The sequence below is a fragment of the Triturus cristatus genome, chromosome 5_1 (genome assembly GCF_964204655.1).
Source record: "Triturus cristatus chromosome 5_1, aTriCri1.1, whole genome shotgun sequence".
NCBI classification, from domain to species: Eukaryota; Metazoa; Chordata; class Amphibia; order Caudata; family Salamandridae; genus Triturus; species Triturus cristatus.
The window spans coordinates 953,415,165-953,428,544 of record NC_140587.1 but is presented as its reverse complement, the minus strand read 5'-3'; the positions used below and the strand labels follow the sequence as shown (position 1 = coordinate 953,428,544).

Below are 13,380 nucleotides of genomic sequence, written 5' to 3'. Positions count from 1 at the left end.
ATGATTAGATCTTAGGGTCCTAGACTGATGGTATTTGCGAACTCTCTTCTTTAGGTATTGCGGGCCAGTATCATTGAGTGCTCTGTATGCAAGAGTTAGTGCCTTAAATTCAGTTCAGTTCTGTTGGCAACTACTTGGCCAGTAGTACAGGGCAGAGTAAGGAGGAGGAGCAGACATTTTCACGGAGGTATGTCCTCCTTCCTCTGAGTCCTAGCACCCTCAGCAAACAAGCCAATAACCATAGACCTATTGATGCACTTCAGCTTGCTCTTATAGTGTCTACAGAAGAGGAAAAGTTGTTCTTGAGTAGGATAGAAGAGAAGAGACAGACAGTTCTTGGAAAAGTGAATAACAAATGAGAGGGCAGGGGAAATTGTCAAGATAAAGGGTAAAGAGAAATGGAGGGAAAAGAGACTGGAGGGCAGGAAGGGAAAGGAAACAAGGGTGGCAAAGTAAACATGCTTGGCAGTACAGAGCGCAAGACTCTTCTATCGGGTCAATGCTGGTTTGGTGGGAAACAGACTGAGGATGCACAGGCCTTAGTCCTGCACTGCACAATCTGTGTCTGTAATAGAAGCACGCATTATTGGCCGGTTGGGCTGCTACAGTAATTAACTGTCTCACCTTCGCCTAGGCATACTATCAGTATGGATTTTGTAACCAGGTTGCCTCCAGTTTGTTGGCCAGTCAACCATCTTAAACATAGTGGATTTACAACCAAATTGTCGTTAGTTCATTCCCCTCCATAAGATACCTTGTGCCAAGTGATTGGCAGATATTTACATTTATCACATAGTACAAGTGCATGGCATTTCTCCTGCTATTATCTCCAACCCTGGCCTCTGTTTGTTGGCAAGTTCTGGTGAGCATCTCTAGGAATTGTCTGTGAATCCTCAGCCTATACCCGCAGAGCAATGGACAAAAAAGAACGCCCAAATCAAGTGATGGAACATTTCTACTGACAACCAATGACATAAACTGCATGGGAGCCCTCCATCTAGTTCACTTACAATTCAACACATTTGGCTACTGGTTTCCCCCCCATCTATTGCCATCAAGGGTACCACCTGATATCTAGCCCACTGCAGGTAGAGGAGGAAAGTAGGTGCCCCCTGTGAAAAATCATTATCAGCAACCTCAGGACATTTTGGAGCAAACAAAGAAAAACCTCTACGAAGCCAAGGTCACTTCCCAGAAACAGTCGGATAAACACTGACAACCAGTACCCAATATGAACATGAGACTGTGATTGTTTAGCCAACAAGTATACAGGTAATAAGAAAGTTATACCCACACTATGTAAGTCCCTTTGCTATGGAAGGGATGATAAAAACTAGTGTCTGCTAAGTTAGTTCTGCCGGATGAATCTCCTGTACATCCTGTTTTTCATGTTTCACTGAACACAATGGGCCTGATCCACCCCGCCACCAGTACACGTGGTTGTTCGTGAGGTAAAAACTATTTTGGACTGCAGGCGCATCAAAGGATGATTGTTTAACCTAGCAGACTGGAAAGAATACAGCCCACAGGACAGGTCATGGGAGCTGGCTAGACAAATTCATGCTCGAGTTTGGTTCGTCTATTTGACTTCCATCACCCAGACAAGCCTCAGCCTGTTGGGCAGCCTTTTTACTGTCATGAAATGTCAAATGTGCTCACCTCCCCCAATCACCAGTCGTCCTGAGAACAAGAGACCACCCCCCTTGCCCAAGGCATTGCCACCCACTGTGCGATTTGCTCTGACATTGCAGGAGTAGTGTCACTCTGGATTATGGCTCTCACATATATGCTATCTTGTTTTGGATATCGGCAACTGGTGCAGCCAGACCTGTCCCCATGTGGACACTTTAAATTCTATGAAGTCAGTGAGAGAAAGTCTCTGCCTTGGATCTGCTCTTTCCTGCATTTGTGGATCTCCATTTGAGATCTTCTGAGAGCTAGGTGATTAGTTCACGTCACTTCACTTTTCAGTCTTCCTGGATCCTGCAACTTTCAGCGCATCTCAGCACGTCTCCTGCAGCTTTCATTACTGGGACATCCTCAGTATCTGGTGTTTTCTGTGCCGACACTAAAAATCACAGGTTAGTGATTAGTTATGGTTCATTGGAGAGGTCAAAATGATTATTTGTATCCCAAGTTCTTCTTTTGTCGTTAAACTGCATCCAGTGCAAAGATACTGATCTTTGTTGCTCCATCAAGAAGTTGTGCTGAAACCACCTCTTCATGGGCCTTTGTGATAAGCGACGCTGCTGTAGCATGAACGTTTGGATAAATCTCTTTATTAAATATATTTGTGGGTGAAACAGGGACATTAGTTATAGTTTTACAGCTCCTGGGGAAAATAAATCGACCTAGGCAGGCCACCAGCAATAGTTACAGGAAGCACATTAATCCAGCAATGTATGGTGCCTGTCAGATTACTATGAAACCAACAGAAGGAGTACAGTCCATTCAAAACAGAAATAGCAGACTAATAGTTATTGTAAAGGTGTATACGAGATCCTGCGAATAGTTGAGACACCCCCCTGCAGGAGATAGGAGTCCATCAGCCCACCCTCACTGGCGGAGCATCGTCATCTGGAACTCCAAGGAATCACTGTCTGAGCCCGAGATAGCAGATCGCCCAGGTGCACAGGCTAGTGAAACCCAGAAGGAAAATAAACTCCTGCCAGGGTGTATACCCAAGTAGTCGAGGGCTCCTGTGAAGTGCAGTGCTGAAAAAGTGATGTGAGGTTAAAAATGAATACTTGATCAAAAATGTGTTTAATATGGATTAATCAAGTTTCATATCTAAAAGAACCTATAGTCTGGTATGAATTTTACAGGCTAATTCTTGGTTCGTGTGAAAAAGTGTGGTCGACATGTTTCAGCCGGAACGGTCACTTGACCCGGCTTTCATCAGGACCGTGAGATTGAAAGAAAGCTACTGCCTAAAGTAATCACATAAAGTGAAAAAAATAACAATAAATGAACCCATGCAAACCAATTGTGAATGTGGGAAATGTATGTGGCGTTTGCCACCCTACCAGAACAGCTCAAACATTGAGCGTGAGGACAATGTCTTCATTCCTGAAATAGAATATACACATAAACCTCATGCACATCAGAACAAAACTATTAGTTGAAAAACGGCAGGGCTGAATTAGCAATGCCTTGATTATCAAACAAACTCTTAGTGATGTTTGGAAATACGATTTGTATGTCAAAATAATGGAAAAAACTAGAAAAAACTCACCCAGCTTTATGTGGGAGTAAAGCCTCACCTCACCCGGCTGACTACTCGGAGAAGGAGGCACCGCTCTGTTTAAATGTGGAGAAAGAAGCCAGACAGATTGCTGATTGATACCCATCTGCTTAGAGCTCAACACACGTATTTCAAACATATTAAAAAGAACCTACAGTAATTAAAACGTCCAAAACCTCAAAAACCTCCTGACTCCCAGGATGTATTTATGGTATAGATCTCTGCAGACCAGTGTTATTCAGGGATAATGTCTCTTAGCAAACCAGTTACATAGTAGAAACCAGTAATAGGTGAAGTTATGCATGGTTATTGCCCATATAGAATAGGGGAATGCTGGGAATTAGTAAAGGCTAATTGTAGTGGCTACACGTGTCCACTAAGCTCTACTTATTAAATCTGGGAGGATAATCCGTTTTTAGAGCAAAATTAGCAAGAGCTCCCAGCCTCCTCCCTTACCTGTCCGTCGATACCTCTGACTGACTCACGAGCTGTCTGGGAGGTATCGACCGGAAAGGGAGGGAGCTTTTTATAGCGCTCGCGTGTGAAATTCTAATCTGTGATCGAGATCAGCTGTGTGTCTCGATCGAGAAAAGCGGACGTGTCCACACTGGAGCGCATGCGCCTCAATGATACGCTAGCGGAGAGATAATCCTCCACAGCGCATGTGTCAGTGCTTTTGCACTATAAAAGTATAATCTCTGCCTGCCTGGAAACTGACTACTGTAACCGTGATCAGGCAAAGCCGATCACCAACATGATGAAACCGCAGGATGAAAATATACGGGGAGCATACTAAATAACGCGCCTCTAGTGAAATCATCGTACGTCTATCGCGCATGCGCGAGGAATGGATGGCAATTACCAGCGCATGCGTGCGCGTGAATCGTTGTAACAATGGAGCAGCTCTCGAGCACATATTAAACAACAAAAACCAAGAACAGGGTATAGATGTTGACCCTGGTTGATTTGGCAATGGAAAAAGGTAATCCGTACTGTTTACTCACAGCGGAGTCGATGATTATGACACAGTGACTTTAACTACTAGAGCCAATGTCATGCAGGGTTGGTAAAGGTAACGTAAGGTAAAGTGACCATGTAAACACGATGCCCACCAATCACTCCTGTTGGGAAGACTAGTAGTTATAGCCCCTCTCATGCCAGTTAAGTACAGGACTGACAACCAGATTGTCATCTCGGGAGTCAAGTTGGTAATGATACCCAATAGAGTGATCCAGTACCCTAGTAGTGTACTAGTAAATCGTGTTTTGCCTTTTATGGTACAAATTGTCACACTGGAGCGCATGCGCCTCAATGATACGCTAGCGGAGAGATAATCCTCCACAGCGCATGTGTCAGTGCTTTTGCACTATAAAAGTATAATCTCTGCCTGCCTGGAAACTGACTACTGTAACCGTGATCAGGCAAAGCCGATCACCAACATGATGAAACCGCAAGTCCTACAAGATACTGTCATCTACCGGGCTGAATGTCTGAGGCAGTTGTCAGATGCTAATTCTTATCGGGCTTTAGAGTCAGATCCTACATCTAGACTCTCCCTAGAGATTAGACAGCTGGTGGAGGAAGGGGAGGCAGAGGGATGGATAACATCACATGAGGCGAAATTTCTGGTGACCAACAACCCAGTCATACCCTATTTCTACTGCCTCCCCAAAATTCACAAACAGCAACGACCACCTCCTGGACGTCCCATTATCTCTGGGATTGGTTCATTATTGGAACCTTTGTCTAAATTTGTAGACGTGTTTCTAAGACCCATGGTCACCGAGATGCCAACATATCTTAAAGATACGGCTGATGTCCTCCGTATTTTACCTGAGGTTGAATTTAATTCCGACACCGATCTATTAGTCAGCCTGGATGTAGAGTCATTGTATACTTGCATTCCGCAGCTTGAGACCCTCGATGCAATCAGAGGACTCTTAGAAGCACGGTCTATGGAATATGTGCTCGAGAGCTGCTCCATTGTTACAACGATTCACGCGCACGCATGCGCTGGTAATTGCCATCCATTCCTCGCGCATGCGCGATAGACGTACGATGATTTCACTAGAGGCGCGTTATTTAGTATGCTCCCCGTATATTTTCATCCTGCGGTTTCATCATGTTGGTGATCGGCTTTGCCTGATCACGGTTACAGTAGTCAGTTTCCAGGCAGGCAGAGATTATACTTTTATAGTGCAAAAGCACTGACACATGCGCTGTGGAGGATTATCTCTCCGCTAGCGTATCATTGAGGCGCATGCGCTCCAGTGTGGACACGTCCGCTTTTCTCGATCGAGACACACAGCTGATCTCGATCACAGATTAGAATTTCACACGCGAGCGCTATAAAAAGCTCCCTCCCTTTCCGGTCGATACCTCCCAGACAGCTCGTGAGTCAGTCAGAGGTATCGACGGACAGGTAAGGGAGGAGGCTGGGAGCTCTTGCTAATTTTGCTCTAAAAACGGATTATCCTCCCAGATTTAATAAGTAGAGCTTAGTGGACACGTGTAGCCACTACAATTAGCCTTTACTAATTCCCAGCATTCCCCTATTCTATATGGGCAATAACCATGCATAACTTCACCTATTACTGGTTTCTACTGTGTAACTGGTTTGCTAAGAGACATTATCCCTGAATAACACTGGTCTGCAGAGATCTATACCATAAATACATCCTGGGAGTCAGGAGGTTTTTGAGGTTTTGGACGTTTTAATTACTGTAGGTTCTTTTTAATATGTTTGAAATACGTGTGTTGAGCTCTAAGCAGATGGGTATCAATCAGCAATCTGTCTGGCTTCTTTCTCCACATTTAAACAGAGCGGTGCCTCCTTCTCCGAGTAGTCAGCCGGGTGAGGTGAGGCTTTACTCCCACATAAAGCTGGGTGAGTTTTTTCTAGTTTTTTCCATTATTTTGACATACAAATCGTATTTCCAAACATCACTAAGAGTTTGTTTGATAATCAAGGCATTGCTAATTCAGCCCTGCCGTTTTTCAACTAATAGTTTTGTTCTGATGTGCATGAGGTTTATGTGTATATTCTATTTCAGGAATGAAGACATTGTCCTCACGCTCAATGTTTGAGCTGTTCTGGTAGGGTGGCAAACGCCACATACATTTCCCACATTCACAATTGGTTTGCATGGGTTCATTTATTGTTATTTTTTTCACTTTATGTGATTACTTTAGGCAGTAGCTTTCTTTCAATCTCACGGTCCTGATGAAAGCCGGGTCAAGTGACCGTTCCGGCTGAAACATGTCGACCACACTTTTTCACACGAACCAAGAATTAGCCTGTAAAATTCATACCAGACTATAGGTTCTTTTAGATATGAAACTTGATTAATCCATATTAAACACATTTTTGATCAAGTATTCATTTTTAACCTCACATCACTTTTTCAGCACTGCACTTCACAGGAGCCCTCGACTACTTGGGTATACACCCTGGCAGGAGTTTATTTTCCTCCTGGGTTTCACTAGCCTGTGCACCTGGGCGATCTGCTATCTCGGGCTCAGACAGTGATTCCTTGGAGTTCCAGATGACGATGCTCCGCCAGTGAGGGTGGGCTGATGGACTCCTATCTCCTGCAGGGGGGTGTCTCAACTATTCGCAGGATCTCGTATACACCTTTACAATAACTATTAGTCTGCTATTTCTGTTTTGAATGGACTGTACTCCTTCTGTTGGTTTCATAGTGTCTATTGGGGATCGGAGTTGTTTCAGTCCTTAAACCAAGTCCCTTTTTTCTTCTGACCCTCCTAAAAAATTGTTGTTTTGCCTGTCAGATTACATCAAATCTTGGTCCCTATGATCACCATTAACCTCACCTACCTTCTGCAACCCCAACTGTAATTCCAAGGCTAAGCAGTCCCCTCATGTCCACCCTAGCAACAAAGTAAAAGATAGCCAAAACACCTCAGAACTTCCCAAGCAACAGTATCAGTGAGTAATGATAGTAGAGACTCACCCGGTTTTATCAATGAAAAAGGTCCAAGGCTCTCCACCGTGGTGGAGAGATTGAACTAGGAGGCCCACTGCTCAACTGCGTGTACAACTGTTTCCATGTAACAGCAAACAACAGATGAGTCTGTTGCATAATACTTGTCAAACGTTCTATAGCAAGTCTAGACCACAATCTATGGTACCACTGGGTGAGTACTGGACAGTCTTTTCTTCCAGTTGTGGGCTAATGTCCGTTTTGCGGGCAGGCACCCTAGAAACAAGCGCCACTCGTCATCAATCTTAAATCGAGGGGTTTAAGGACCAGGAGCATCACATCCAGTGTGTCGAGGATCGGGAAGTTCAGGACTTTTGTAACAGCTTAGAAACTTCCTTCCAAAAGGGTCGGATCACCAGACAGTCCTATCGTGTGCAGCGCCTCCTCATTGCTCCACACACTCTCCAACACCTAGAAGGAGTGTTGTTGTATGTATAGTGTCTTTCGTGGAGGGCGCAGTGCCATCTGTACCAAACCTTATAGTATATTTACCGCCCAAAGTCCAGCTAGAGGAGGAGTGTATATCCTTGCTCTGTCTGTTCTAACGCTTAGGTGCCACCTGTATTTACAGAGTGCGTTCCCACCCCCTAATATGGCACCAAGTCTATGAAGTATCATGTACTGGTAGGAGCTAATAAAGATTCAAGATTGTTCCCCAAGTGCTGATTAGTTTAGGGAACAGGAATTTGAAGGATGTCTTGGCCCTGTTGGCTCTAGCTCGAATGGAAGGGTGTGCCACCCAGTACCGAATCTGGGCCAGAGGAGTATCTCAGACTCAGGTACGCCAAATTATGTTTTACTTTACAGGAAGGAGGTGTCATACATACCAGAGATCATTTGTGGTGTCATACATATCTGAGATCATTTTACAGCCTCCCTTCCTCTATTTGTGGAAGTACTGGCCCTCTAGGGCAGGTGTAAATGCCGGATTCTAGTAGATGGGAGTATAGGGGGACAGATAGGACACCAGCCCCTGTGACCACATGTACCTGTCACAAGCCTTAACTGTTGGCATTAAAAAGTTCTTCAATGGTCCATGCAGGTCTTCCCCCAGATATTTAATCAAAGATTTTTCCCTTCTAAATGGAAAGAGTGCCGTCAGCCTGGCCACCACTCTAGTTTACAATGTCAAGTTGAGTATTTCCGATTTGTCGTAGAAGATCTTATAGCCCGAGGCTGGATCACAGGCTTGGTTTGCTGTTTCATCTAATGTGGGTAAGTATAATTCATCTAAGTCTGCCATGCAGTTTCCTATTGGAGCTGTGAACTCATGGTTGTATAGGGTTGAATAATTGTCCTGCAAACTTTTGAGTGTTGCTTGGAGGTCTGTGTGAATTTTACCCGACACATCTTTTATTGTAGCTGTAGGTTTTGAAGAGTCTTTGTACTTAAGATTGTTTGCTAATGACCTGCCTTCTTTGTTAAATTCCATTTTCTCTTTAATCTTTGTTACCAAGATCTGAGCCTGACTACTTATTATTTTATTGTATTGTATTGTATTCATATTTAGTTTATTTAGTAGAGTTACATCCCTGGTGACGAAGAGTGTACGTTCCAATTGTTTAATCTCATCTTCTAATTCCACCAGCTTCTGATTAGTATTTTTATTTTTTGTAGACATTGCATTAAGTATTTCACCCCTGACTGTAGCTTTCATACCTTCCCAAAGTGCCTCAAGAGGGGTTCAACTTGAGCGATTGTCACTGAGGAAATGTTTAATGGCTATACGTGTTTGTTCCTTTTATGTATTATCATTAATGAATTCTTCATTCATTTTCCAACATTTTTCTTTTGAAGCACTCTTGTTATTAATTTTTTAGATCAATGGAAATACAAATGTGTGTCCGAAACTAATATTTGGTATATTATGGAATTGCAGCCTTTGGGTGTGAGATTGGTGTTTGCAACTATATAATCGATCCTAGATATTCCGTTATGAGGATGTGAGTAAAATGTAAACTTACTGCTCGTCGGGTTCTATAGATGTCAATTGCCATTCAGGTTGCGTTCTTTACAGAAGTCTCTGATTTGAGTGAACGTTTTATTGGGTCTGAATTTACAGGACGAGTTTCTATCGACGGTAGCATCCCAGAAGAGATTAAACCGCCCCTGACCACTACATTTGTTCCCTGCAGTACTTAACATAGTTTTTTAATTCAAAGTGTGATTCAAAACGGAGGGTCACCACTTGTCGGAGCGTATATGTATTATAGACATATTCGTTCTAGGTTGTTTTCCAAATTACCCATCTCCCTTCATCAGCATGGGAATGCTTTATGATTTTCAGACCAACTATTTTAGATATAAAATTTAAAACCCCATTTTTTTCTTCCTGGCTGGTGAAGAGTTTGCATTCTGGACCTACTATTTATGCATATATTGGGTTTCAGGGTCTCCTAACTTGGATTCTTGTAATAAAATTATATCTCCTTTAAGCTTATAACGGTAGTCCAGGATTTATTTTTACTTTTAACCAGGTGATTCAGGCCCTATATATTAGGAGAGAGCGATCAGAACATGAACGAGAACAGAAGGTTTGCAAATGACTGACAGAAACATTAGACCTACTGGCTCCTTTTTCTTACTGTGCCTGATTTTACAAGCGTATTGGAGTGGACATCGAACATAGTTTTATCCACTGCTGTATTGGTTTTGTGATTAGCACGGTGGTGCAGAATGTGTGGAAGAAATAGACAAGATAAATTATAGTGACTGAGAAAGAGAGTAGAGTCACAAACAAAACAATATACAATCCAACTCCTAACCCATCCAACCCAATGTCATCAAAGAAAGACGAGGATGTGGGAGTCCCGAAAGGCCAGTTCTCAGGTATCTTGGGTGTACCGACAGGAATTTGGAAGGTGGCATGCTAAAATATTCAGTCTTTAAATGAGATGTAGCAATGGCACAGAAACATAGGTGAGAGTGTCATAATCCAGACGTATTAACACTGTCAGCTTTAGCAACAAAAGGTTTAACCAATAGTCTATCCTGTAACCTACAGGACAACATTTGAACCTTAACGCAATATACTTGCAAGAACTAGCTTTTACATGAGTTTGTTGGACATAGTTAAGGAGATCGTCTAGATTCAGACCACAGATTGTATGGTCTTCTTGAGTGAGAGCATGGTCAAACGGATGTTTGCGTAGTTAGTCAGTATGTGAATTACTATTTCATGGAAGTCACTATTTAGCGATTCGGTTGTTCCTTAGGCATCCTCTCCATTCCACAATCTGTCTCCATTTAGCCTTCAATGACAATGGGTGTTCCTCAGAATTCAGCATAGTTGGGAAAAGGGTTCTGCTCTTAGAAGCCAAGCTCTAAGACAAGTTACATTTTCAGAGAAAGTAGGTGTCTTTGGGAATGTGTTCCATTGACACCTGGTGGTCTTGAGAAAACTACTGTATTGGAGAATTTATAAGTGTGTGATGTCAAATGTATATTGCTCTTTCTTGGAGGATATGAATTTATCATTCGTAAACAGGTCACCCATGTGTGCCAGTCACCCTTTTTTAAGTGGATGATATTATAGTCAGGAGCAGACATTCAAAAATTGGGAAGTCCCAATAGAGAAGCGTTCTTTGTGTGAGGTAAAGTTATCAGTTTAGCCATCATATCCATTGGTACAAAGTAAGTCTGATCAAAAAGGGCAAATATGAGTTTGTTGTAGGTGGTGATAAAGGCAGTCACCAAATTTTCTCCCACTATACATATCGGACGGAAGCTTCCTGCCCAGACAGGAACCATCTGTGAATCAATAGGTTGTGTACTGCAACTGTGTTACACACTCATAGCTCTCCATGTCTGGTAATTGTAGCGTCCTTTGTCTCTGTAAAGTTTTAGGGTGTTTAGTCTGACCCTTAATCTCTCTCCGCCCCATGACAGATTCATCAATATTCTGTCCACTTCCAAAAAGGTTGGCTTTAGGTAGAGACATGCACATCTGTGCGAAAAGTAGAGGCATCAAGTTACTGCCACCATTTTAATTAAGGTCGATTGACTTATCAGTGACAGTGGTATCTTTATCCAGAGTCTAATGCTTTCTTCATGATACTAATCAAACTACCAAGATTCAGTGTGCATCTTCAGAGCTCAATACTCTTAGGTAGAGGAACAAGCCCATCTCCAAGCATATATGTCAACCTACTTACTGTTCTTCAGTAAAGCAATACAATAACAGACTTGTCCAAGTTCATTTTAAGACTAGATAACAAGCCAAATAAGTCAGTTACCAAGCATCAGGATCCACTGTCCAGGTAGTGGCCCCCATATATAATAACGGATCATCTACATACAGAGATACAATATGCTCACCATCACCTATCCAAATCCATGCACCTCTCACTGTGTTTCACTACAGGCAAGAGAGCGGTTCAACAGCAAACTGAAGCAGTGATTACATCCTTTCTTGTCTTGTATCTTGTGATAATACCTGTCCTGACTCTAGGCAATGATTTGGTATATAAGAGCTTTACCCACCCCATTGCATGACCTAAAGGTCAAAATGCATCCAGTGTAGGACCTAGAAAAAGTTAGTTCCAGTCTACTGGATCAATAACAATGTGCCAGCCTCCCGAGACAGAGTGTAATATTGCCATGTGGCCTAATACCACACTTGTCTATTTGTACTAGGTGCCCAGTCCCAACTTAAGTTGGCTTGCTAGCAGGTTTCTAAATATGTTGTTATTCACATTTAACATAGATAATGACAGATGCCTTCTAAATCATAGATTTAAGCAGTTTGGGCTCTATACCTATACGTGCATGATTTCTGAGCGCACAGCTACTATAAGCGCTCCTTCCAGCACGGTTATCTTAGCAGGCTACTAAACTACATAGGAACATTCAGCCAATGAGCAAGAGCCTCCCAAATTCTTGCAGGTTTTTAGGTCTATTACATTGCCCAAAATGCCCTCCCTACTCAACACAGCCTATAGGTTCTTCCCTTTGTACAGTATGGGGAGTGTGGATAAGAATGGAAAAATAAAATCCTTAGCACTGAAAAATATTCAACCCAACGTGACAACAAGAACATTTCACAACAAGTAACTGGGACACACGCGACATCATACAGGTACCTGAAAATCCAGGGGTTAAAGATGCAAGTTTTCTTGCTAGGTTCTCTCGATTTATGTTAACATCAAGTTTCAAGGGTCGAAGATGAACTTTAAAAATGGAGGCTCTTCCTTTAATGTCCGGAGGACCTGGAAAAGTAAGCAAGATAATTAAAACTTTTAGTCTGTACTCTTCATAAACACAGTTTACAGTATAGCTTTTATCTTACCAATGTAGATCTGTCGGTCGAATCGCCCTGGTCTTAGTAGTGCAGGGTCCAGTATATCTGGTCTGTTTGTCCCTGCCAAAACGACCACATTTGTTGCTGTGTTGAATCCTTAAAAAAGAGATAACAATGTCAAAATAATTCAAAAAGTACGTCTTTAATACACTAATCCTTTCAAAAGAACTGGCCCTTACAGCAGATCATGTTCACATTACAGACTTGTCTCTGGAAATCACTGGGAATGTATGGGAATTAATGTTAAAAGAAAATACGGTATTAACTCGCCGCTGAGAAACTGTCACTCCGAAAATCACCTTGTTGAAAAGGATAGTTACAAAGGAAAAATACTTTCAAATACTCAACACTTCTTAAAAATAAAAATAAGAGTTTGAAAATTATAATACATGCAAACTGAAAACAGTGAAAACAAGACCAGAAGGGAAGATGAACACAGGCAATTTGGGCTTCATCACTGTAATAAAAATAAGGGCAAAAGAGAAAATCCGAATAGAGAAGGAAGTAGGAGGAAGCTGTGTTGAAAAAAGTAAACGGAGAGAAAAAAAACGAAAGGAAGAGGAAGTACTGTGTCATGGCATCAGGGTCATCCCTGTAAAGAAAAAAACACACAGGAATAAAACAAGATCACAAAAAGAAACAAACAGGAAGTAAAAGAATAAACACACAGAGGAAAAAAATGATTACAAATTAAAATGTAGACACAAGGAAAAGGAAAAAAAGTAGGAGAAAAAAAGAAAAATAGGCATAAAATGTAAAAACAATTCAGACTTTAACATTTTGAATTTATGAGGCACAATTAGAAATTATAACAACAATCCTTTCTCCCACTC

At 42.1% G+C, this 13,380-nt stretch overlaps 1 protein-coding gene across 1 annotated transcript in view; it reads right to left on the bottom strand.

The window, feature by feature from the left end:
* The window catches only part of AFG3L2 (AFG3 like matrix AAA peptidase subunit 2), a 233,440-nt gene that overhangs the window by 80,498 nt on the left and 139,562 nt on the right, over window positions 1-13,380 (bottom strand). The window contains exons 11-12 of the mRNA XM_085606063.1: window positions 12,536-12,643; window positions 12,330-12,455 (exon numbers count right to left, since the gene is read on the bottom strand). Of these exons, the coding sequence (XP_085462189.1) occupies window positions 12,330-12,455; window positions 12,536-12,643 (234 nt within the window). The remainder of the gene's footprint in view (window positions 1-12,329; window positions 12,456-12,535; window positions 12,644-13,380) is intronic.